The sequence below is a fragment of the Perissodus microlepis genome, chromosome 11 (genome assembly GCF_051167445.1).
Source record: "Perissodus microlepis isolate ML-2025 ecotype Zambia chromosome 11, ASM5116744v1, whole genome shotgun sequence".
Classification (NCBI taxonomy): domain Eukaryota; kingdom Metazoa; phylum Chordata; class Actinopteri; order Cichliformes; family Cichlidae; genus Perissodus; species Perissodus microlepis.
The window spans coordinates 16,751,796-16,773,470 of record NC_140471.1 but is presented as its reverse complement, the minus strand read 5'-3'; the positions used below and the strand labels follow the sequence as shown (position 1 = coordinate 16,773,470).

General features: G+C 43.3%; 2 protein-coding genes across 5 annotated transcripts; both read right to left on the bottom strand.

Annotated features, from left to right (window-relative positions):
• Nucleotides 1–42: 42 nt before the first annotated feature.
• Nucleotides 43–6,071, bottom strand: LOC146377463 (collagen triple helix repeat-containing protein 1-like). 3 transcript variants are annotated; one of them, XM_084943191.1, is made up of 5 exons: nucleotides 5,861–6,071; nucleotides 4,869–4,946; nucleotides 3,037–3,255; nucleotides 2,729–2,945; nucleotides 43–518 (listed from the first exon to the last, which is right to left on the bottom strand). In XM_084943191.1, exons 1-5 carry the CDS (start codon nucleotides 5,969–5,971, stop codon nucleotides 376–378), a joined length of 768 nt encoding a protein of 255 aa, XP_084799317.1. In that variant the 5' UTR covers nucleotides 5,972–6,071; the 3' UTR covers nucleotides 43–375. The 3 variants fall into 3 exon arrangements, with proteins under 3 accessions (XP_084799317.1, XP_084799318.1, XP_084799319.1); XM_084943192.1 differs by lacking the exon at nucleotides 4,869–4,946; XM_084943193.1 differs by lacking the exon at nucleotides 4,869–4,946 and having other exon boundaries at nucleotides 5,903–6,071.
• A 79-nt stretch (nucleotides 6,072–6,150) lies between these two features.
• fzd6 (frizzled class receptor 6) lies at nucleotides 6,151–21,258 on the bottom strand. 2 transcript variants are annotated; one of them, XM_084943187.1, is made up of 8 exons: nucleotides 21,139–21,258; nucleotides 19,471–19,890; nucleotides 14,267–14,460; nucleotides 13,607–14,183; nucleotides 13,076–13,498; nucleotides 8,788–8,936; nucleotides 8,259–8,663; nucleotides 6,151–8,021 (listed from the first exon to the last, which is right to left on the bottom strand). In XM_084943187.1, exons 2-8 carry the CDS (start codon nucleotides 19,654–19,656, stop codon nucleotides 7,856–7,858), a joined length of 2,100 nt encoding a protein of 699 aa, XP_084799313.1. In that variant the 5' UTR covers nucleotides 19,657–19,890; nucleotides 21,139–21,258; the 3' UTR covers nucleotides 6,151–7,855. The 2 variants fall into 2 exon arrangements, with proteins under 2 accessions (XP_084799313.1, XP_084799315.1); XM_084943189.1 differs by having other exon boundaries at nucleotides 13,079–13,498.
• Between the last annotated feature and the right edge of the window lie 417 nt (nucleotides 21,259–21,675).

Here is a 21,675-nt window from a genome sequence, read left to right as displayed (position 1 = left end):
ACAGGCTATAAATATGCAGTGTTTCAGAAGTGAGAAGTAACATTTCCTTAAAAAAGAAGTGCTTTATTAACAGTGAAAATGCATATAAACAGGTCACAGGAGTACAGAGTTTAAAGATACTGTCCATGTCTGTTGCTGTACTCTTAACAGCAGCCACAAGCTGAAAAAGCTACAGTACAAAGTTTATTTCCGGTAGACAGAAAAGTACAGTAATCGTAGGCCTGTCGACGGGTGTAGCATTTAAACAAAACTCAAATTTTCACGTTCCCATCAGTGACGCCTCAGCAAACCACACCTGATCGTTGTGGCGCGTCGGATAACATGCTGTCACGCTACCAAAACTAGGTCCCTCCCAATCGTATTGCTTTATTTTCCTTACTTAGGCAATTCCTCTATGATAATCCTGGATACGGAATTCCAGCCTGTGGATGCGTCTCCTCTTGGATAATCAGCGCAGGTCCCCACCCATACCGCCACATCAACCAGCCCTGCTTTGACACCCTCACACAGCCCCTCAACTGCAGAGAGAGAGACAGAGAGGGGAAAAAAAGAGAAGACGGTGCAAATGAATTTCAGGAAACACCCAAACTGAACGCCGAGACAAGTTGTTTTCTGACACAGTGGTGAAAAACTGGGCCTTTCAGGTTTAAAAACAGAAATAAAAAATAATTAAAACCATGTAATCTTTCATGTCTGCAGTCAACACTATTGTCATGTCTGTGCAGTTAATTTAAGGCTGTTCATTAGCTTAGCTTAAAAGGACTGAAGCTGGGGTAGAGCCAGCCTCACTTTCTGAAAGTCCCAAAGCAAAAAAGGGTGATAAATTGTGAGCTGTGGCTTCTTCACTTCCTCCATGAACAATTTGAGGAGCAGAAACTTGATGCTCTCAACTGTTGTTTCAGTTGATAACCCCGTATAATAACCCCAGTCTTTTCTTTAAAAAAAAAAACAAAAACTTTAACCCTTCAAAACCTGCAGCTGAGACAGGTTGTCCCAACATGTTTTTGGCTGTAAATCTCACACACAGTCTGTGCTGTCTTCCAGCATAGGGCACATAAATGCATTTAAAAAGCTGTCTTTTTTTAAAAGGCACATGAATCCAACGCTCTAACACTGTGAATCTGAGAAGTGAACTGTTCTACACATCTATACAAGCCCTTTTGGGCACTTTCCAGAAAAAGTCTCCAGGTGTTCATCTCTCAGTTTCTGAAAGAACTGGAGCTGCTGTTACTCGCCCAAATCGCAGTAAAGAAGGGGGCTTGGTTTGCCATGTCAGCCTTGGCACATGAGGTCGCAGAAGGCTAATAAACAACATTTAATGTATTAAAAATACATTAAGAGTATTTTTACAAGAAATGGGAGAAACTAGCTGTTTCCCCCGTTTCTTGACTTTGTTGTAGCCTAACTAGCTGCTGGAGTGTGCACAGTTTTCATTTTAGTGTAAAAAAACAAAACAAAACATGAATTGGTCTGAAGTACAGCTAAAAATGTAAACTACAAAATCTAAGTGTCCTTATGTCCTTCATGTGAACCACTGGATTTAATTACTGCTTGGACTTTTTTCTCTCTTTTTATGGTGGGAAGCAACTGTTTCTAGCAGCAGCAACAGACTAAACAATGTTCAACAGGAAATTTGTGTCACTCTTCACACAACTGCTTCTCAGGATGTCTGTCGTGAACGGCTCTCTTGAGGTTATTCCTATCTTTAAGTTCTGTCCTCTGACTTGGTTTCTCAAAAAGGTGGATTTTCTTTGAAGACATTCTTCACTAGCTTGACTTTGATGTTTAAAGTTATTGCTCCAGCCAGCATGGTGAGCTGTGCAGGCCCAGAGGCAGCAGAAGAGCTCTAAGACATCATGGTGCCACCACCCTGCTTTCACCTTTGGAGCCTCCAATCTAGTGTCACTAATTGGAATAATTGGTAACTCCTGACTCCAACTCTGATGATGCCATCAGCCGAGGGCATGGATGTCAAACTTTTTGATCTTAAGTGAGCCTGACCAGTGGAATTCCCATTTCTGTCAGTGTAAAGAAGTTTAATTGCACATTTGATCCCCAAGATATGTTAAAATAAGAAAAGGAAGTACAGCTTTAACAGGTAATCCTAGTTTTTTCTTTTTCTACGTGATAAAGAAATGCTTCTGTAATGGAAGAGAAAAACCTGTCAGCACAATTCTTCAGGCTAAGAGTGTAAGAGATGGACACGTTAAATAGAAAATGTTCTTTTTTTTATATTATGTATCATTGTTTTGTTTTTTTTGTAAAGAAATTTCTACAGTTGACTGTGAAAAATGTTTTTTAAATCCTATACCTAATGACTTTGGTGTAGCATGAATGGCCATGGGGGAGGTCTTTAACAGTACTGATAAACCTGTAAAACTTATGAAAATACAGTTAAAAATTCAAAACTTTTGCCTTTCTTCACATTTTCCAAAGCTGTGAAATAGGACCAGATTTGAGTCTTTACTGGGCTGATTCTGGCTCCTGGGCCTTATGTTTGACACTCTTGGCTTAGGGGTTCATTGCTTTTCCTAACATTTCAACATGAACGAAAAGAGTGCAACTATTCATGTGTTATGAGCTAAAATATTTTGTGCTTGTTCATAATTAGGACTTGGATGAAGACCTGACATTAATACAGGAAATTCCACTTCACTTAATGTTTCTTTCCATAGCATTACTAGCACCGTGAGGTGGGAATAAATATTGTTCAGAGTCTGTGTCGTACCTGAGGAAGTTCTGTGGATGTTGATGGTTGAGTTGAGCTCGGGACTGCCTTGGTCTAAGTAAATAATTGACTCTATGGGCAGTGGTCCTGTGCACTCCGCTCCGTTGAAGGTGAAGTACCACCTCTGGCAGCATGCGTTTTTACACTTGAGTCTGAGGGAGCCACTGAAGAGGACTCTGAGGGCGCTGTCAGAGCGCAGCTTGGTGAACGTGCAGTCCTGCGACGCAGAATGGAGCATAAGTGTGTTTAATGTGTGTTTGCAGTGATTGAAATGCCCGCATTCCCCACAGATACAGTGAGATACTTACAGCCACTTTACCCAGATCGATCCCGTAGTTCAGCGAGTTCCAGGCACACTGCTTGTAGTTGGGTTTCCAGGGTTCCTCAAAAACTTCAGTAACGCATTCTCCTTTCTCGCCTTTCAGTCCATCGCGGCCTGGGATACCAGGCGTCCCAGGAATGCCGTTGGCCCCAGGGTTACCGTCTCTTCCAGCGGTGCCTGCTGGACCCTGCAGGCAGCTACCATACTGAAAAAAGAAACAAGGAGAAGAGGACATAGTGAAACAAAACCATACAACAACAACAGAATCTATTGTTATCAGACTTCCTGTTTTAAGACTGTCTTTCTTCCAGTGAGGTTAAATCCCTGTTTAAACTGCATGCACCACAGACACCTAAATGCTGCCATCCATCCAACCATCACACACAAGGAGCCAGATTACACATCACACAAACAACTGTGCTGAAGGAAGTACAAAAAGCTGTGTTATCCAAATCAAGCCAAAGCAACCATGAAGCCGCCGAGCAAGCAAAACACAGCTCTGCTGTTAATGAGGAACTGAAGGCTCGGCAGTGGCCTAAATTAGTGGCTGTCTGGCCACTCATCCCTTAATGTGATTCATTGTCCTGTTGAACCTTCTGCTATGTTTAAACAGACGCAGCATCCTACTCAGGCTGACTCAAACCCACGCAAACACACACACACAGACGGGGGGGCGCTTGCCAAGCCTTACCACATGCAAATATAGACACAATGAGGATCTAAATAGATCTGCCTAACGTGTTCCTCAAAGGGATGCTCTGACCAGTAGATTGCAGTGTGTCGTGTAGGTTCAAGCTTTTTTTAGGTGGAGGTGGCTTTTCCTTTGTAAGCAATTAGGGACACAAGTTGACATACAGAAATGTCTCCTCGCCCTTAAGTAAGCATGAAAGCTGAAAGCATTTTGCAGATTTTTGGAAGGTCATTGTTGACCTTTTGCTCAGTATGCATCTGTGAAGTAGTTATGGAGAGTAGGAGGGGGGCATGTGTCCAAAAGGCATTAGGGCAAGAAAAAAAAAAGCAGAGGAGGAGAACAAAGAGCTTTTACACCAACATCTTAACCAGACTTGAATCTGGGGGTGAAGTTAAAAAAAAAAAAAGTATTTCAGATGATGTAAATCTGAAAAATGCCTGAAAGTTAGAGAGTCAGAGCATTTAACGTTAGCTGCTGTGAAACAGATGGTCCAGTGTCTGTTTTAGCCATTACGCGGCTAACGCTGGAGCAACCTGGAGATGTGAGACCTGACATCATCTGTATAGAAGTCTGGGAAGTGTCTGATGACAGCAGTAGATTGTGGGTTTGTATGCATGAAACTAAATAAAGCTGGAAGCATGGCTTTCATGCACCTTGGCAAAATTAGGTGGCAAAACGTGGAAACGATGCAAGGACTCCCCATTAGTCTTGGAGTTGTGTAGATATTCCAGTAAGGAAAAAGTCTTGGTGTTTTACTAAGATTTTTGGAGAGCTTTCAAAGCAGAGTAATGAATGGATCCTCTGTCCACTTCGCCACACAGCTGACTTTTATATTAGCTCCCAGTCTGCTCTTTCTATAGTGGTGCTGGCTGCCTGCATGAATTACACTCCAGCCCTGCTGAATATTAGTCGCGTACAGTCTGCTACTGTAACTGGAAAACTAAAAGGCTGCAATTGCCCCGAAGAGCTGAGGAATCAGGAGCATTTTATGCGTTAGTCAACACAGAAGCAGGGCCTGAAGCTCTCCTGGAGCATGCAGAGCGGAGCCTGGGTATAATGCTCAGCTTTGAGCGATTTTTAGATTGAAAGGAAGCCGATGAGATGCAAAGTAGTATTTTCGTGATTACCATGTTGGCCAAGTAAGCAGATCTTTCTTCTCCAGAGTGTCTAGTGCAGTTGGGTTTTTCGGCATCGTTTCCAGTGCACTAGACACAGATGGTGACATAAGTTGTTTTTTTTCCTTTCTTCTTTTTTTTTTTAAATTAAATCACTGTGGTCACAGTTGTGGAATATTAAAGAGAAACTGCTTGGGCGGGCTCGACAGGGTCCAGAAAAATAAATACTAGTTTCACTTCTGTTTGATTCCTAAAAGATTCAACATCTGTGTGTCCAGTTGGTTCCTTCAATCACTAAACAGATGCATCATTGAGGGTTATGAAATCCTATGCATAAACAATGTAAGATTGATAGGTATCGTGGGACTGTGAAATTAAACAGTTGAACTCTGCCTTGGGTACTGTTAAAAATATCATATTACCCAGCTTTAAACGTACATTTAAGTTTTTTGCTCAAATTGCACCCACTTATAAACTATTCAAACAGTCGGATGGATAACAAAGGTCAGCAAACAGTATGAGGCAGACCACAACTTCCTGTTTAGTCCCCCCTTATGTCCACTCAGTCGTGGAGGACAGCCAGATCTGGTCTGGAGTATAATAGAAAAGCAGCTGAGTGTATAACAGCTACAAAAGTGGGATTTTCTGATCTGCTGCTGTCCACACTATTCTACATGTGGATAAATCTTTTAAAACTTTTTTTCCTTCCCTCTAATGTTTAAAGATACAATTTAAAAATAGCAGTGCATAGCGCTAGAAAAAAGAAGCCCAGAATGTGTTGGAAAAATAGGCAAAATAGTCAGTGGATGTTAAATGGGATGCACCGAAAAACAACTAAATGACGGTAAAGCTGAGTGTAATAATTACATGTTGACGTGAGTCTTTTTTTTCTCTCCCAGAGTTATAATGCCAAAAAATCTGTCCACTCCTCTCCTGCCACATGTCTACTTATTTTGGAAGCTGTCGTTAACGGCTACACGGTAATCTTATCTAACCCCTTTTACCTTGTCGGCGTCAGGATCCTTTCGGTAGCCTCTGCTTCTCACCTTTTCCACCGCATAAAGAGGCAAAGCCAGGCAGGCGAGCAGCAGCAGGCGGACAGCGAGAGGAGACATCACGCGTGCGACAGAGACGGCCGACTACCGTGCGCTCTGCGCGACTCCAGCCGGTTATAGCCCAGAGGGCTGGACCAGGAGAGGGGGAAGGAGCCAGTCACCTCACTGAAACGCACTCTAGGGAAAACATAACTGTGAGAGTAACGTTAGGGTTAATAACTGACTCACACACAGTCACATTCATTTCCATGTTTAATTGAATATTTTATCAAAATGAAACAATAGTGGTAGAAAATTGTATTGAAAAGTAAAAAAGAAAGAAAAAAAAAGTTCACAAAAATGTTTGGAGTACTGATAAGACTACAGCAGAGCTACATACGTCATAAGAAAGACCCTCATCCACATGTCAGAATAGGAACATAACATAGAAAACATACAAGATTCCCTTTTAGTGTTACTGGAACTGTCCTTTCACTCCCAAATAAATCTATGTAAGTGAACTGAGGGGTAGCTCAGTCCCTTACACAACACACAGACAGCACAGTAAGGCACTCCTAATGAACCACAGATGTTGTTCTGGAGGTACTTGAAGTAGAGATGCTGCATGTGGTCTTTTTTTTTTTTTTAATTTTAACATAAATGATCCCAAAACCAATCTTTCTATTTATTTATGACAACTTAGTAATCAGTGGATAATGCTACTAATGACAAATAGTGCAAAACTTGTTTTGTTTCCTCGATTTCATACACTGTTGATACTATAGGGATATCGTGATAACTATATATAACCCTGGTATCAGAAAATGAAATATCATGATTATGGTTTTACAGAAATAAAACATTCCCCCACCATGTCCATGCACTCGTACTTTCAGTTTAAATGCACGCTCCAATCTTAATTTCTGCCTTTAAGTTTTAAAAAAACATGAATTCATGCATTAGATTTTCAATCATTTCCAACTAATCAATTTAGTAAAAAATTGAACTTAAAGGTGCTCTTTCATCAATATTCCAAAAGAGAAAAGTAACACAGTAATAAAAAGTAAAGATGAACTTGATCGATAGTATTATTGAAATAAGTCAAGTTCATTTTGTTCATTTTCTGTTGATATTTCAATGATGTCATCGATTTCTCTAGCCACAGTAACTATGAAGTAAAACTCAGATATCATGACAAGATTTTCTAAGCAAAAATACATTCTTCTAGAAAGCTTCAAAGCTGTATTTCACCAAAATTCACAGCTTTGAAGACAGTTCAGCACAGCATGCATTTCTGTAACAAAAACACGGAGAAATGACCAGAAAATGGAAAAATATATGTCTCTTTTAAGAAAAGTATTCAAAATAAAATCACAAGTTCTCTGAAAATCAGCTATATCAAGTTTAAGAGTACGCCTCAAAGGAGTGACACAGTGTGTTTTACAGGATGACGTTTTAAGAACAATAGGACATTTAAAGACACTTTATCACAGGAAGACTTTCCTTGGATTCAATATTTGGCAATATTTTCACCTTAACAATTAAACTCTCAGTGTGGCGACCAGTCCAGTGAATGACTAAATATAAGAGATATAAAAAAAGAGAATATTTACATAAATATTGCAATCGTTTACTAGCATGCATATATGCCACTGAAATCGCAAGTTATAAAACAGCAGACCCAATTCACGTAGCTGTGCTGCTGCAACATTCAGGTCAAACACTGAGTAAAGCTGGAAGACAAAGTCATGACTTAAACAGACTAAATCGTCAAACACCATTAGATGTGGGCTAACCCTCAGAACATCTGAAATACAAGTTTTGTTCTGTTTCCATTCAGTCACTCCAGTGTATTCAATAGAATCCCACAATGGGAACAACAACCAGCATCAAGCATGACTCCCATGTGACTGGTGTCATGGATGGGTGGATGGATGAGCAGACAAATTTGAAAGGTCAGATATCTCAGCAGCTGCTGTCCTTTGGGTCCTTGCTCTCCTCAGGCACCTGGAGCACCATCTGGTGGCTGGAGTCTTGGAGGCTGCTGGTGTGTGCTGGGTTTAAAGCTGAAAGCTGTTGCTTCTCACAGGGAATGTGCCTGACCTCTGATAGCTCGCTTCTTGGAGTTGCCCTAAAACCAGCCAGGACACATCACAGATTACTGCTGGTTAATGCTTGTCTGATGTTACAGTGCAGGACAGACTGGGGCCACGGTAAGTTATTCAAGCATTATAAATTCGACTCTAACAACAGAGAGGCATAAAGCAGTAAAATACATAATGCAGTAAAAAAAAAATGTAAGGAACTGTACATATACAATCAATTTTTTAACATTTCAAAAATGGCATCTCACACCTCTCCTACTTACCTCCCATCTGCCACTCTGTGCAAGCTCTCTGAGCGACTGCTGACTTTACTGGAGCTCCCCGTTTTGCTGCGTCTCTCCCCCCCATCCCTCTCTCTTTCCCTATCTCTCTCCCCTCTCCTCGAGCTTCGACTGGAGGTGCCTCGGTCCAGGTGTTCCCTGGCTGAGGTCTCAGACAGCGAACCTTGCATGTGGGGCTCATGGTTGCCTAAGGCAGAGGTGCCTTGATTGCTGGTGGTGGAGACACTGGTGGGTGTGACTCCGGTACTCGTGCCCATGGACTTGGAGATGACCTTGAGTTTGTGGGAGCTGGGTTTGTAGTGCTTCTTCTTGTGCTGAACCCGGTTGTTGTGCTTTAGGAAGAACTCGCAGGACTCCTGGAGCACCCGACGGCTCTCGCTGATGGGGCTGTGGGTCACATGACATGGCATTAAACACATAACAGCTGATCTAGAATACCGTATTCTCACTCCATCAGTGACTGTGTGAAAGATCTTCCACGTGTTTTGCTGTGGTCAGAGTTGTGTCTTACTCTTTATTGCGGGTCCTGTTGAAAAAGTAGGCCCACTCAGAGCAGGTCTTCTTACTGCTGACCCAGAATACTGCAGATATGCCAACCACCAATGTCATCAAGTATTTCACCAGAAACAGGGAGAGGTCAGGGCGTTCATGATCTGTGGTCTAAAACAGTAACAAACTCAATGGTAATGAGATCCTTGTGATTTAGAGCAACTGGTTAAATAAAAAAATTGAATTTCTTACTTAAGACAAAGTCAAGCATTTCCAGTACAGGCATCAGGTACTGACTGTCAAAACAAGACTAAGCTATTTCCCACTGCAGCGCTTAAGAGCTCACGTATTGTATCTTCCACATACCATACAGATATCCACTGATGTATAATTCTTGCACTACTAAAGCACTTCCAATCAATTTGGACCACACCACCAAATGACCGAACATGGGCACTACATGCTGTATGAAACAACGACAGGACAAAGAACTGGCCACTGAAATATCTGAAGGTGTGCGGCAGACTGCTTCGGAAATACAGTCGTCCTCCACCAGTTCCTGAGCTTGGAGAGACTCCTGTTGGAAAACCTTGAATTTTGGTCACTCCTAAACAGAAGTCCGAACAAACTGGTGCTCAACTGGCTTGATGGAGGAAAAAATGGTTAATAATGTCCATATGTTTTGGACTTGCACCTTTATGTTTTGGGTATTTGTGGGAATTATTTCTAAAGTCTTTTGCTTTAATGTTTGCAGAAGTTTGACATTACTTTATGTTGGATACACCCCCATTACAAGGTGCTGTGTTAGTGTTAATATTGTCAAACATATCCTGAGACAGATGACATATTGTATACGGCTCCAAAGAGAATTGTGAGAATAACAGAGGGAGAAATAGTGTGCTTATTTGGCCCTTGAGACAAACTGATGATGCCAATTTTTTCTCCCCACCATCTCTTTTAAAATTTATAACCCTGAGGTCACTGCAGAAATAAACACAGCCCACGTTGTTTTTACGGCCCTATGCATTGCCAAGAAAATGGTCCTCATTAACTGGAAAAATAAAAATAATCTTAATTCTAACCAATATAAAAACCATCTAATAGATCACATTAGTCTTGATACAACCTCTGCCATCACATTTGATCAATCCCTTTGGGCTCCTTTGATCGGCTTCATCACCTAGTGGGGGTGGGGGGTCATGGTTTGGTCCTGCCTTCGCTATTGTGGTTGATGTGGGGGTAGGGACGGCCTTAGGGCATCTGGGGAGTCCCTAGGGACGTTTCCCTGGAGGGCCTAACCTGGGGGCTGTGGCCATGACCTGGTTAGAAGCTCTGGGGCTCTTGGATGGTGTTTTCCTTGTGGCTGCGTACAGCGGAGATGGGGGAGGGTCTGTGCTGGCGGACGTTGGTTACTGGCCTGGTAGCCTGGCTGCCCCTGGGAGGGTCCGGGACGGGCGTGGAGGCTTGGGGGTCTGGGGGTGCTCCGCCTTGGGGGGCCTTGGGGGCTTGGGTCCTGGCTGTTGTGTCGCCGGAGCAGTGGGCGGGTGGGTGCAGGGGGGCTCAGCCCCAGTGCAGGGGACCTCTGGTGCATCGGCCCAACTAGGGGGCTCTCTAACTGGTGGGCTCTCTAACTGGTGGGGAGGTTGTTACATCTTTGCAGGTGGTCTCCTCACTACAGGAGCTCACTCTGCAGGTGGGGGGAGAGATATAGGAGAGGGGGAGAATGAACTCAACCTGGGTGTCTATTGTCTTGTGTAGTTTGGGAGATGATTGGATGATGGGGTGGGTGCAGTTTTCTCTGGGGTGGAGTCGGGTGGGCTGCCCCGGACTCTGTGGGGCTGGGCAGTGCTGCTGCTGCGGGTCCCGGTCCGGATGGGCCTGGGCCCCCTTGCCCTGGTGGGTTCCAGAGCGTGGGGGTGCCTACTGGGGTCAGCGGGGGAGCTGGCCCCAGGGAGGGGCCGCTTGCCCCTCCCTTTCTTCCCTCCCCATCCTCAGCTGCCTCCCTATTCCCGCTCTACCACACCCACCCACACACGCAGGGCTTGGGGTGCAGGTATGTCACCAGGGTGCAGGGGAGGCACTCCCCCTCTGTCCCCTTCTGGCCGCCTGTGCCTCAATTTTATTCTGCAACCTAGACATCCACATTACTCACACTCTCACATAACACATACATATAGGGCCTTGGGGGTGGGCACGTTTTACAGCATCCAGAGGATGGTCGTTGTACTCCAACCCACCTCTGGCGCTGGTGCCCTACCCTCAATTTTAAATGCATTTAGACACTGAGGGTTTTCGGGAGGAGCCGTGCTGCTCTCTGAGAGGAAGCTAGTACCATGCTCTCCTGAGTTTTAAATGCACTTTAGAACAGCACACAACAACATTACATATGAGCGGGCGTAGGGAGGTTTGAGGTCTTCACTCACCCCGGTTCTGTTAGCCGTCAGGGCTGGGGGGCTGGGAGGAGGTGCTGGCCGTCAGACTGGGGTCTGGGATGCGGGGCCTCCCTGCTACTGCAGATAAGGAGGTGGTCCGCTTGCCTCCACCCCAGAGAGAAGGGTTACATCTCCTGGGTCTAGGTGCGGCTTGCCCCTCTGGGGGCGGGGGTACCTGGACCTGGGATATAGAGTATGTTTGGGGAGTGCGACTGTCTGTGCAGTGTCTATTTGTGTCTGTCTACACGTTGGGTGAGTGCCGAGTATTTGGTTGTGCATATGGGGGTGGGAATGCACGTCTGTGTCCGCGTGTGCCTGTATGTCTGTGTCTATATGTCAGGTTGGGTCTTAGACTCAACCTCTCTGGGTACATCTCAGGCCCTCTAAAGTACGGAGGCCTATCTCCCCTCACCACACTCCCTGCCGGTGGCTGATGCCCTCAGACGTTGGTGTGTTGGTGGTCCTTGTCGTCTGGGGCTGGGCGCTCATGCATGTACCGGCTCACTCCTGGTGGCCGATTGGCGGGGCCGGGTGCCTGTGGCCCGGCTGGGCTCCTTCCGGGGGGTGGGATGCCCTCAGGCCTCTGGCCTCTGGGCCTGAAGCTCGGTCCTCTCTGGCACAGCTGGCTGCCGGCAGAGCCCGCGGGCACGCCACTGCAACCCCCTCTGGCCTCTGCTCCGTAGCTGCGGGGTGACCTCTCGTTTGGGGCTCTACTCAGCTCTTCCCAGGAGGGTGGCACGGTTCCCCCCCCCTTTGGTGGTCCTCCTCGGGTCCTTGTACTCTGGGGCCTCTGGATATCTGGGGCCTGGATCTCCTCCATACCTGCTTCATACCCTGGTGGACGGGGCTATGGCTCCCCACACTCCCTAGCAGATCGTTACTTGGAGAAACCTTTGGAATACAAGCATGCTGATCCACACAGGTATGCACACAGGTGTACACACGGGTGTTCACAGACGCGGACTACACCTTTCTTGGCTGCTGTCTCAAAGCACATTGTGCGCTGTCTATCTTGCGTGCTGCACAATATCGTTTATTATTTAGTATCTACTGTTATCTACTGCTAGCTAGTTTATTGTGATGGTGCTGTTTTTATTATGTTGCTCTTTGTTGTTTGCTTTCTCTTCTGTTTTTTTTCTCCATACAGGTGATCCAGGCGTTTTGTTTGTTTGTTTGTTTGTTTTTTCCTTTCTTCCCCCCCTTCTCACCGTCTTTTCTCCCCTTTGGTTTTCTTTCTCTCCCTCTCTTTCTTTCATTCTTTCCCCCTGTCCTATCCCCCAGTCACGTCTGTCCCGTTTGTAGCAACCGAAAATAAAATAAATACATAATTATAATAAAGGTCAATCAAATGGACCAATATGGCAAGGCCATGATGATCCACTTGGTAAAATAAATCCGCTTGGCATCTTTCTTGGCCTTAAGACAACAATTCTGATGGCTAAAGATCCAAACGGGACACAAAAAAAAAAAAAAAAAAAAAAAAAATTTATAACCCTGCATTAAATTGTGATTCATATAAAGACCTCTTGTTCTTTGTTTTTATTTTTATTTATTTTAATGTGGAAAAATTATATTTAATAAATTAAAGAAAACTCATGTATTCTGCACTACATTTTTGAGGTACCACAGCTTCTAAGACGTCTGTTATTTCCACACTGATCTGTCATAACAGTCTTGATTTTGGAATCCCTGTACTCTGCAGGACATTATAGATATTTAATAATTGGGATTTTTAAATAGATGAGCGATATGGATCCTTTTGAGCCCTGATCAGTTTTATGAAATTTTCACTGTGCTTTGGTTTTGCCCTTTTTCAGCAGTCTAAAAAAGCTTGTCCTAAATTTTCACCCCATCTTTACTGAATGAATAAGTCACAACAACCTGGTTTAAGCAGGGGATGCTATACTCCTGGCAGCGGTCGTTTATCCAGGTGTTCTCCCAGCTGCTGCGGTGGCTCTGTTCGTAGGTGTAGCAGGCTAGCAGGGTGACCAGTGGGACCAGGTAGAGGCAGCTGAACACGCCGATGCGAATCATGAATTTCTTAAGCTTCTCCTGGTTGCGCTCGTCGTGCTGGATGACCTGTCGGACGTGATTCAGAGAAACGATACCTGCCAGGATGAGGAAGAGGCCGACTATGACGCCCACGCACAGTGGCGCCAGTACAAAGTAGCGCAGTGCATCCAGGTCGTAGAGCCCCACAAAACAGACACCGCTGATGTTGTCTCCTTCAACTTTGTTCAGAGCCAGCAGCATGACAGTGAGTGCCCCAGGGATCCCCCAGGCAGCAGAGTGGAACCACACCTTAGACAAAATAAAAATATTGACTGAGCTGTAACTGCACATATTTCCTTGTTGTGTTTGCTTCCTATTTGCTACTAGGAAACAAACCTAAATACTTAAGAACCTTACCGCTTTCTTCTCAATGGCCTCACAGCTCCACTTGGGGCCGGCTGCCAGGAACCAGGTGATGGTGAGTATAACCCACCAGACGATACCGGCGATGGAGAAGAAGTAGAGGAGCATAAAAAGCAGAGTGCAGCCTTTGCTCTGAGAGCCCAGCACCACTGTGTCAACCCCAGCAGGATGGGCCGCTTTGATGCAGGCTGCATTGTTTCCCAGCAGGAAGCCGATGAAGTATATGAGCGAGACAAAGCTATAGCACACAGCATAGAAGATTATGGGCCGCTCTGGGTAACGGAAGCGTTTGACGTCAATAAGGAATGTGAGGAAGGTGAAGAGTGTGGCGGCCAGGCAGATGATGGAGCACACACCGATGAAGCTCTTTGCAAATTCTATGTCGTGGGGTTTGAAGTACATGTTGGAGCAAGGTGGAGCACAGTCCTGGGCGCCTAGGAATGATGAGCCATGACCTGGCTTGGTCTTTAGCTGCAATGGGCACCAGAAGCCCAGCTCTCTCTTAGCTGATGAGGAGATTGCTGGGGTGGTTAAAGGGACTGGAGAACCATGCACACTGCAAGGGTCCAATCTAGAGCATAAATAACAATATAACAGGATAAGTGCCTCAACATGAATTGTGGGTAATGAAACCGGGGAAGGATATTTTCTTACTTTTCACACATTTCAGGAGGCCAGGGGACATCAAAGGTGTGGATGTTCTTCTCACAGTCGGACCTAACAGCATTGCACTGCTCTCTGCAGGGGTGGATCACCTTGTTCTCCTCGGTGCATGCTGGGATAAAGACTTGGCACAGGAAGTGGTGAACATCTGGAGAGCACTTCAGGTTTATCAGGGGCATAAATGGCTGAAATTGAAGAGATTAAACATACTATATTAAAAATCGGTTTTCCATTATAACAACTATTATTGCACTCTGTTCCTCCATTAAGTTTAGATGCAAGTTACATCACCTGAGAACTTTGAATATACTGATAGATTTGAAGGCTTGACAGCCCTACTCGTGACCTGAACACTCATATGTGCGTGCATGAGTTATATAGCATTCCCTAAAAAAACCTTTGAAGTAGCTTAAATCTAAATTTTCCAGCTATAACTTTTCTTTGAAGAGCTTCCAAAGCATTTTCATGATGTTACAGCTATGTACAGTCTGCCTACACTGGTGAATCCAGTATTTCCACAGACTACGCTGTGCTGGGGGAGTAGGTGTAGGTAGCAGTCTGCACAGTTTGAAGTTTTTAAACATTTTTCTCTGAAAAATAGACAGACAGTAACCTGTAAGATTGTGAAATTACTTTTGTAAATGCAACTGGAAAAAAGGCATAAATATAATGATTTTACTTGTGTTATAAGTGCAGTCTGCATGACTGGACATTGTAATATAATAAGCACTGAGATTACAAATGATCAGGGTAGCAAAAGCTGGTGAAAATATTTATGCTACATAAGCAACAGTACACTATAGTAACACACAAAACTGTCCATTCATTGGCCGGAAACCATGACCAACCAGAGCATTGGAAGGGGGGGTATAGGTGGCAGGAAATGAGAGTGCGGACATTTGGAAACAAACAGGGACAGGCCAAGAAGGCTGGAATGCACAGAGCTGTTCATGGGAAGGTTGCCTAGGATATGTGTGGAGGACAGCCTTATTATTTTTGGATCGACACCAGCTACATCACTTGGAGTAATATGCATGTTCAATACATAACCAGTTAATAGTGACAGGCATGCATTAGCACAGACTAAGTGTGTTGTGCTGTGTTGTATTGTGTGTATTTCAGAGTACTCCACACTCTCGACCTCATCACTGGATAGCTTGCTGTAAATCTAAACTGCCGATATGTGCAAAGAAAATCCACACGACCACACTTGAGCATATTGCACTAGTTGATGTTTTCTCTTCTCTGCTTTTTCTGGCTCCAGGCCCACATCTCTGGGCCCTGGGCTTGCCCTCTCAGACATTAAGCGTCCTTGTTTCTCTCCTCTGGAGGTCCTGGACTTGAGGCTCCTCGTGGCTGAACAATCTGACCTTTATTTTCTTTAGAGCACTTACTGTAAAAACTGCCCTCATTTCAAAAACCTTCCAACAGGATCAGCTGCAAAATCTGAGCCGATTTGCTCTTTAGGGCAAAATCCTTCGCAGAGAATTTCTGCACAATGTACTTTAAGTATTAAGTGAAGTTTTTTTTTTTTTTTTTTTTTTTAAAGATGACTCTTACTTTTCAAAGTTTTACTCAAACTTTCAAGGCCCCCGAGTGTCCGTTACAGTGTGTCAGTTTGTCTTTCCATTCTCTCTATATTCTAACACTTCAAAGTTTTTGCTCTTTCCAAAGCTGGCAAACACTAGTGGAAGGGCGGGAAAAGGTTAGCCCTCCTCCGGAAAATCCTACTGATAGGCTGGCCTGTGCCCAGAATAAAGCAGAAACCTGCCTGATTCCAACGTCAGAGCTTTGTGATAAATCATTGCACATGTTCAAAGTGGGCTATGTTTAGTATTTAACGTTGAATGAAGGCCAAAGAGTGTAACCCTGTCACCTGGGAGACAGGACTGCGGAGGTAGGACCGTGTGTGTGTGTGTGTGTGTGTGTGTGTGTGTGTGTGTGTGTGTGTGTGTGTGTGTGTTGGGGGGGGGGGGGGGGGGGGGGTATTAAGAGACAGAGGATACTCCTTGTGGTATGCACAGCAGGCTTTGTGTGTGACTGGGTGTGTCGCTCCCCTTCCTCCAGAAATCAAAGGGCCCTCACAACAAAGTCACTGAAGTTGCCCGTGGCCAAGGTTGCCATGAAATAAGAAGCTGATACCTTTGCCAGATGCCACACAAAAGACTCCTACAGATCATGCTCAACACTCCACACCAAATGTGCGTAACCCAAACCCTCAGGAATGCCTGGAGACAGGATGCAACAGCTAGAGAAACAACATTTCTGCTGAGGATATGTGCAAGACAACAAATGGTCTTAAAGCACATTAGCCAAAGTGTCACAGGGTTGACGGAGCAAAGCTGAAACACCAGTTACACAAACTTAGACTTTAGTCACTGCAAGGGGTGGTGATAGGGTGGTAAAGAGAAAACACTACTAGTCTGAAGAGAAGTCAAATTTAAGATTAGAATTCTCTAAATCTGAGCAGATATTAAGCATATTTTTCCACTATGAAAAAGAAGATTGATTTCTGTATTCTATGCGTGGAAGAAAATTTTAAACTGCAGGGTGTAAATCTCTAATTACACCAGTTCAGTGTCATTTGAGAGTTACTGTTGCTAAGAGATGGTCTACTGACTTCTGTTGTGTAATACTGACTGGAGCACATAATAGCCCAGTACAGTCTATAAACCTTTATACAAGAGCACAGCTTATAGGTGCTTCTACATATACAGCTAGACTTCTTAGCTTGTGTTAGATTTTTCCTAATTTGTTGATGCCAACAAATGATCAGACAGTCATATCACAACAACAGGTCCTTGAACTCAGCCCAAATGTTACCCAGTGATCTGAATCATGACCTGAATTTACACAATAAAGGGACAGGAGATTTTCCCGAGAGCTGAGAAAAATCAGAGTTCAGGTATTCTATTAGTCTATTTGATGAAAGAAAATAATAAAGTCATAGTAAAAAAAAAAAAAAAGGATTTTATCTTTCTTTCCTGCAGTTTCGAATGATGAAGACAGAATTTTGGAGAAATGAAAAAACAACAACAACCTAACATCAAACATATATATGATTGTGCTTTCTGTTATAATTGTATGCTTATTCTGTTGAACACAAACAATTAAGTCATTTTTCTTCCTGAATCAAGTTTATACACTGAATTACCACTGGATATTTTGAGCCAATCTGGATATTGACTTTTGAAAGTTCAAAAACCCTGATAACATGTTTGCATATGGTATTTTAAACATACCTGAAAAATGTCGATAATAATGTTCCAAAACTGATAAAGGCGTTTCTTACATAAGGATAAATTAACTTAGCTTGGATTCGGATTACATGCCTCATTTCAACCATTCATCAGTCATCCAGGTGTTAGTCAGAACATCACCCAATAATTGGATGGAAAAGTGGTCACGCAATAACAGTCAATACCAAGACCAAATGCACCCCATAGCCACCTATACTTACATGCAATCGCATGAGTGCGTGCAAATGAAGAAAAAAACCCTAAACTGACTTGGCTTATCAGAAGATCAACAAGAAATATACAAATTGCAAAAGTAATGAGCTGAAAAATGTTGATTATCCTAAAAAAGAAAGCTGCCTCTCAGCTTAGCGTGCAGAATTAGCTGTTGGCTCCACTGATCGGCTCAGAGCCATGGATTTTCTGATAAATACCGTTCCAAGTTTACTGTGTGTTGATGGCTATTTCACATCCTTCCACTTCTATTGCATGTTTGCCTCTTTAGCAAAGCCCAGTGGAAATCTTATAGCTGCTAGGGAGAATGGAGTTTTTGGATTTCTACTTGTTATTAATTAAGTACTTTCTGTTTGGTGTCGCTGCTGTAGGCTTTCGATTATTGTTAGGGTGAGTCTGAGCTGATTTCCTGTAAAGTAAACTGTGAATCTTAGCTCTGGTGATATTGAGTGTTTAATCCATATTTAGCTTCATTGTTGTCCTATTATGTTGCTGTTCTATTATAGATACCTTAATATAGTGATAAGCTCCATTTTGTATAGCTTAAATTCTGGTTCACGCCTTGTGTATTCGTAGTTGTAATAATGTTCTTCCCTGTGTTTTTCTTTGTCTCATTTCTGTATTTGTAGTTTGTGTTTTCTTCTCTTGTAGAACTTTAAGTCTGCTTTGGTTATTTCCTCTTTAGCTTTGACGGTTCATTTTCTTCACGTCCTGTGTGTTGCTTCCTGACGGTCTCCTCCAGGTTGTGCTCAGCTGTGTGTAATTACTTCCACCTGTGTCTCGTCTCCCTCCTGTCTGATATTCCTTAATCAGCCTCCAGAATAAAAATCGTCCTGGCCTTCTCTTTGTTGTTTCATCTGCTTAGTTCTGTGCACATTTCTGTGAAATGACTGTGGATGCACCTGTTTTGCTCCCCATCTGGCCTCTTGTTTTTTTTTTATTTTTGGACTTTGGTTTTGGACTTAGTCAGTGATTAAAGCTTGTGACACATTTTTGTTATAACTAAGAATGTTCTTCTTTCTTAACTTCTTTTTCTTGTAAGAGGAACCCTAAGCAGAGCCTTCTTCTACCGCAAAGGTTTCTTAAAAGCTTCCCTTTAAAATTTAAGTGGCCAGATTCACAGTTTAATCACTAGCTATTTCTTTTTAACAATCAGATGTGATTTGTGGACAAACTGTGGCTGGTAAATACTGTGTGTCAGTTGAAGTCCATTACAAAATGGTAATTATATTTCAATCAATATGTGCTTCAGTATGGGCTGAGAGACACCATCAATTAGTAACCGGAGCCACAAACAGCGCTAATGGCACTAATAATGGCAATTATATGGACATGATATTCATCATCGCTGAATGTGGCCTGAAGTATAATTTCCAATTATAAGGAGAGGAAGCGTTTTTTTTTACAACGTTCCATGGAAACCAAAACTGATGAGAACCTTTGAGGTGGGCCAGAGGCTTCCTGGATAAGTCAATAAACTCTGCATTAGCCCAATATACACTTTGAACAAATTCAGCCTAATTTTACATTAATTCTACTAGAATTTAAAATAAGTTATGTGGGGTTGAATCATTTTTGACAATTGTTCACATACTTAGCTTGCTTGGCCCGCCTAATCTATAAAACACTGGACCTTTAAATAAAAATTAATCACTGTATGCTTGCACGATGCATAGACATACAGATTTCTACAGATAAATGTTGTGTAAAATTACGAGGGCTCACCTGCATGCGGTTGTATGCGATATCCTGATCATAGTGGCCCATCATGTTGGGGAAGAAGGTCATGTTGTAGGACGTCTCCAAGCACCGATGCACTCTGATAGGCTCACACGTAAACAGGCTGTGGGCATGACAGCTTCCCACCCACATCAGTGCCAGGCACACCCACAGTGGTCCTGGCATCAGCATTGTGATGAGTGAGTAGGAGTGGGCGTGTGCACAGTTCTTTTTTTGTGTGTGTATAAACTAATTCGAGTTTCTTTTTAACTGCGTGCGAGGACGTCTTGGCGTGGTTCAGACTGTCATCCGTGTATCATTCCTCCTAGGGACATCTCAGTGGAGCTGGTGGGCGCTGCAGCAGGTAGAATTTTCTCATGGTGAGTCAGCAAGTGCCTATAGGCCACAGATAGGAATTCCACATCCCTGAAAAGAAGGTACTTATTGTGACACAGGTTTATATTTTCAGACACACAGAGAAGTGGATACACAAACCAAATTTTCAGCAAGATATCCCTTCAGAAATCCCAGCTTAGGAGGTTTTTCTTTTTCAATAGTACCTCATTTACTGCACAATTTCAGTTTTAGGAAAACAACCTGGCATGCATTGTTCCGTCACTTAAAAAAATAAACACATTTTCATGATTTCAGTGCATCCTTACAAGTCTTAAAATCTTTGAGAAGTTTAGTTTGGGAAGCACTGCTTAGAGACTCCTCAGTCAGATGGAATCAAACTACCAAAATCCATTCAATCCCCACGCAGGCTTCGAGTGCATGCTTTTTACACAGGGTGGGGAATGCGCAAGATCCATGCTGATTCAGAAGAATGAGTCTCGGCTTGTTGATGCACATTAAACTTCACATTAAAGTGTCAGAGTTCCACATACACACTTGGTTTACGAGCCACTGAGAAACCTGAACGGCAGACAGCCTGCTGTACTTTCCCACTGATGTTTTGCCTTTCATAAAAACAGAGTATGTGTAGGTTTAGGCTTGTTCCTGGTGACCTAACAAGGGGCCCACAGATTATGCATTTATTTGATATAACTTCTGGTTATATTCTGAATTTTAACAATTTGAGCAAGGCTAGCTTTGGATCAGTTTGCACAGAATTCTTGTCCATTGAGACTAAAGCGACATCGTTTATATAGGTACTCGTCTCTCTGATGATTATCTTATCACTGATGATAAGCGCTTAATATTACTGCATCCCTTTTTCTACGTACAACAAAATTCAGCAGTCCTCAAAGTACAGCATGTAGTCAAGGAGGTTCATAGTGCTAAAGTAGCTAAAAAGTAATTTACGCTTAATAAGCCCTTTGGTTAGCATATTAGCGATATACCAGGAATAGTTAGCAGGGTAAATATTTGACACGTTCCACCAACACTTCGACATATCATGGAGACATGGCTACAAACAGACATAATAAGTTGCTATTACTGTCCAATTACTTGCATATGTCAAAGCTAATTACGTTTTAAATCAATACGCGAGTCCACGGAGGCCAGGAAAGCCGTTTGTTTCCCCGTAAATGACACACCAGCTGTGGGGAGACAGTGCAGTCAACATCCCTGCCTCGGTCGCTGCCATGGGACAAGGGGCCGAAACAACTTCGCCACAACAAAGCAGAAAGAACCTATGAGAGGGTAGAAATGCGAAACACGAAAACTTACCCCCAAATACCCAAGAGTTAGCTGACTTTATGAATAGTTGCAGGATCTGCCCGGTGAGGAATTTGGTAGCGTGTTTCCTGAAATAAGCTCCCGCACCTTCCCACCAACTATTCCCGTCCGGCTGCTCTGAACTAAAGATGCTTTCAGGTGCAATTGGAAATATGAAGTGTTTTTTTGTTTGTTTGTTTTTTAAGTTAAAATCTAAGTTTCACGGTAGTTTGTGGGTGGGGGACTTCATGTGTATAATAGCCTTTTATATTTAAAAAAAATTAAAGGGCAAGTTCATCTTTAAAAGAGTGGCGTACTGTACATATTAACTTTACAGGTCACTAAACTAGCAGTTGAACGCCCCAGCGAGAGTAACAATGTAAGTATAGACAGGAAGCACTTAAACGCGGCGTACGTGCAGACGGCAGATAAAGGATGAAACATTGCAAAATACAGGGTTTATTAACAAACACCAACTTTTCTATTTTTTACAACAATCATAACTTATAGAATATAATTCTATAATTTCTGTATTTTCCCCAAATACCA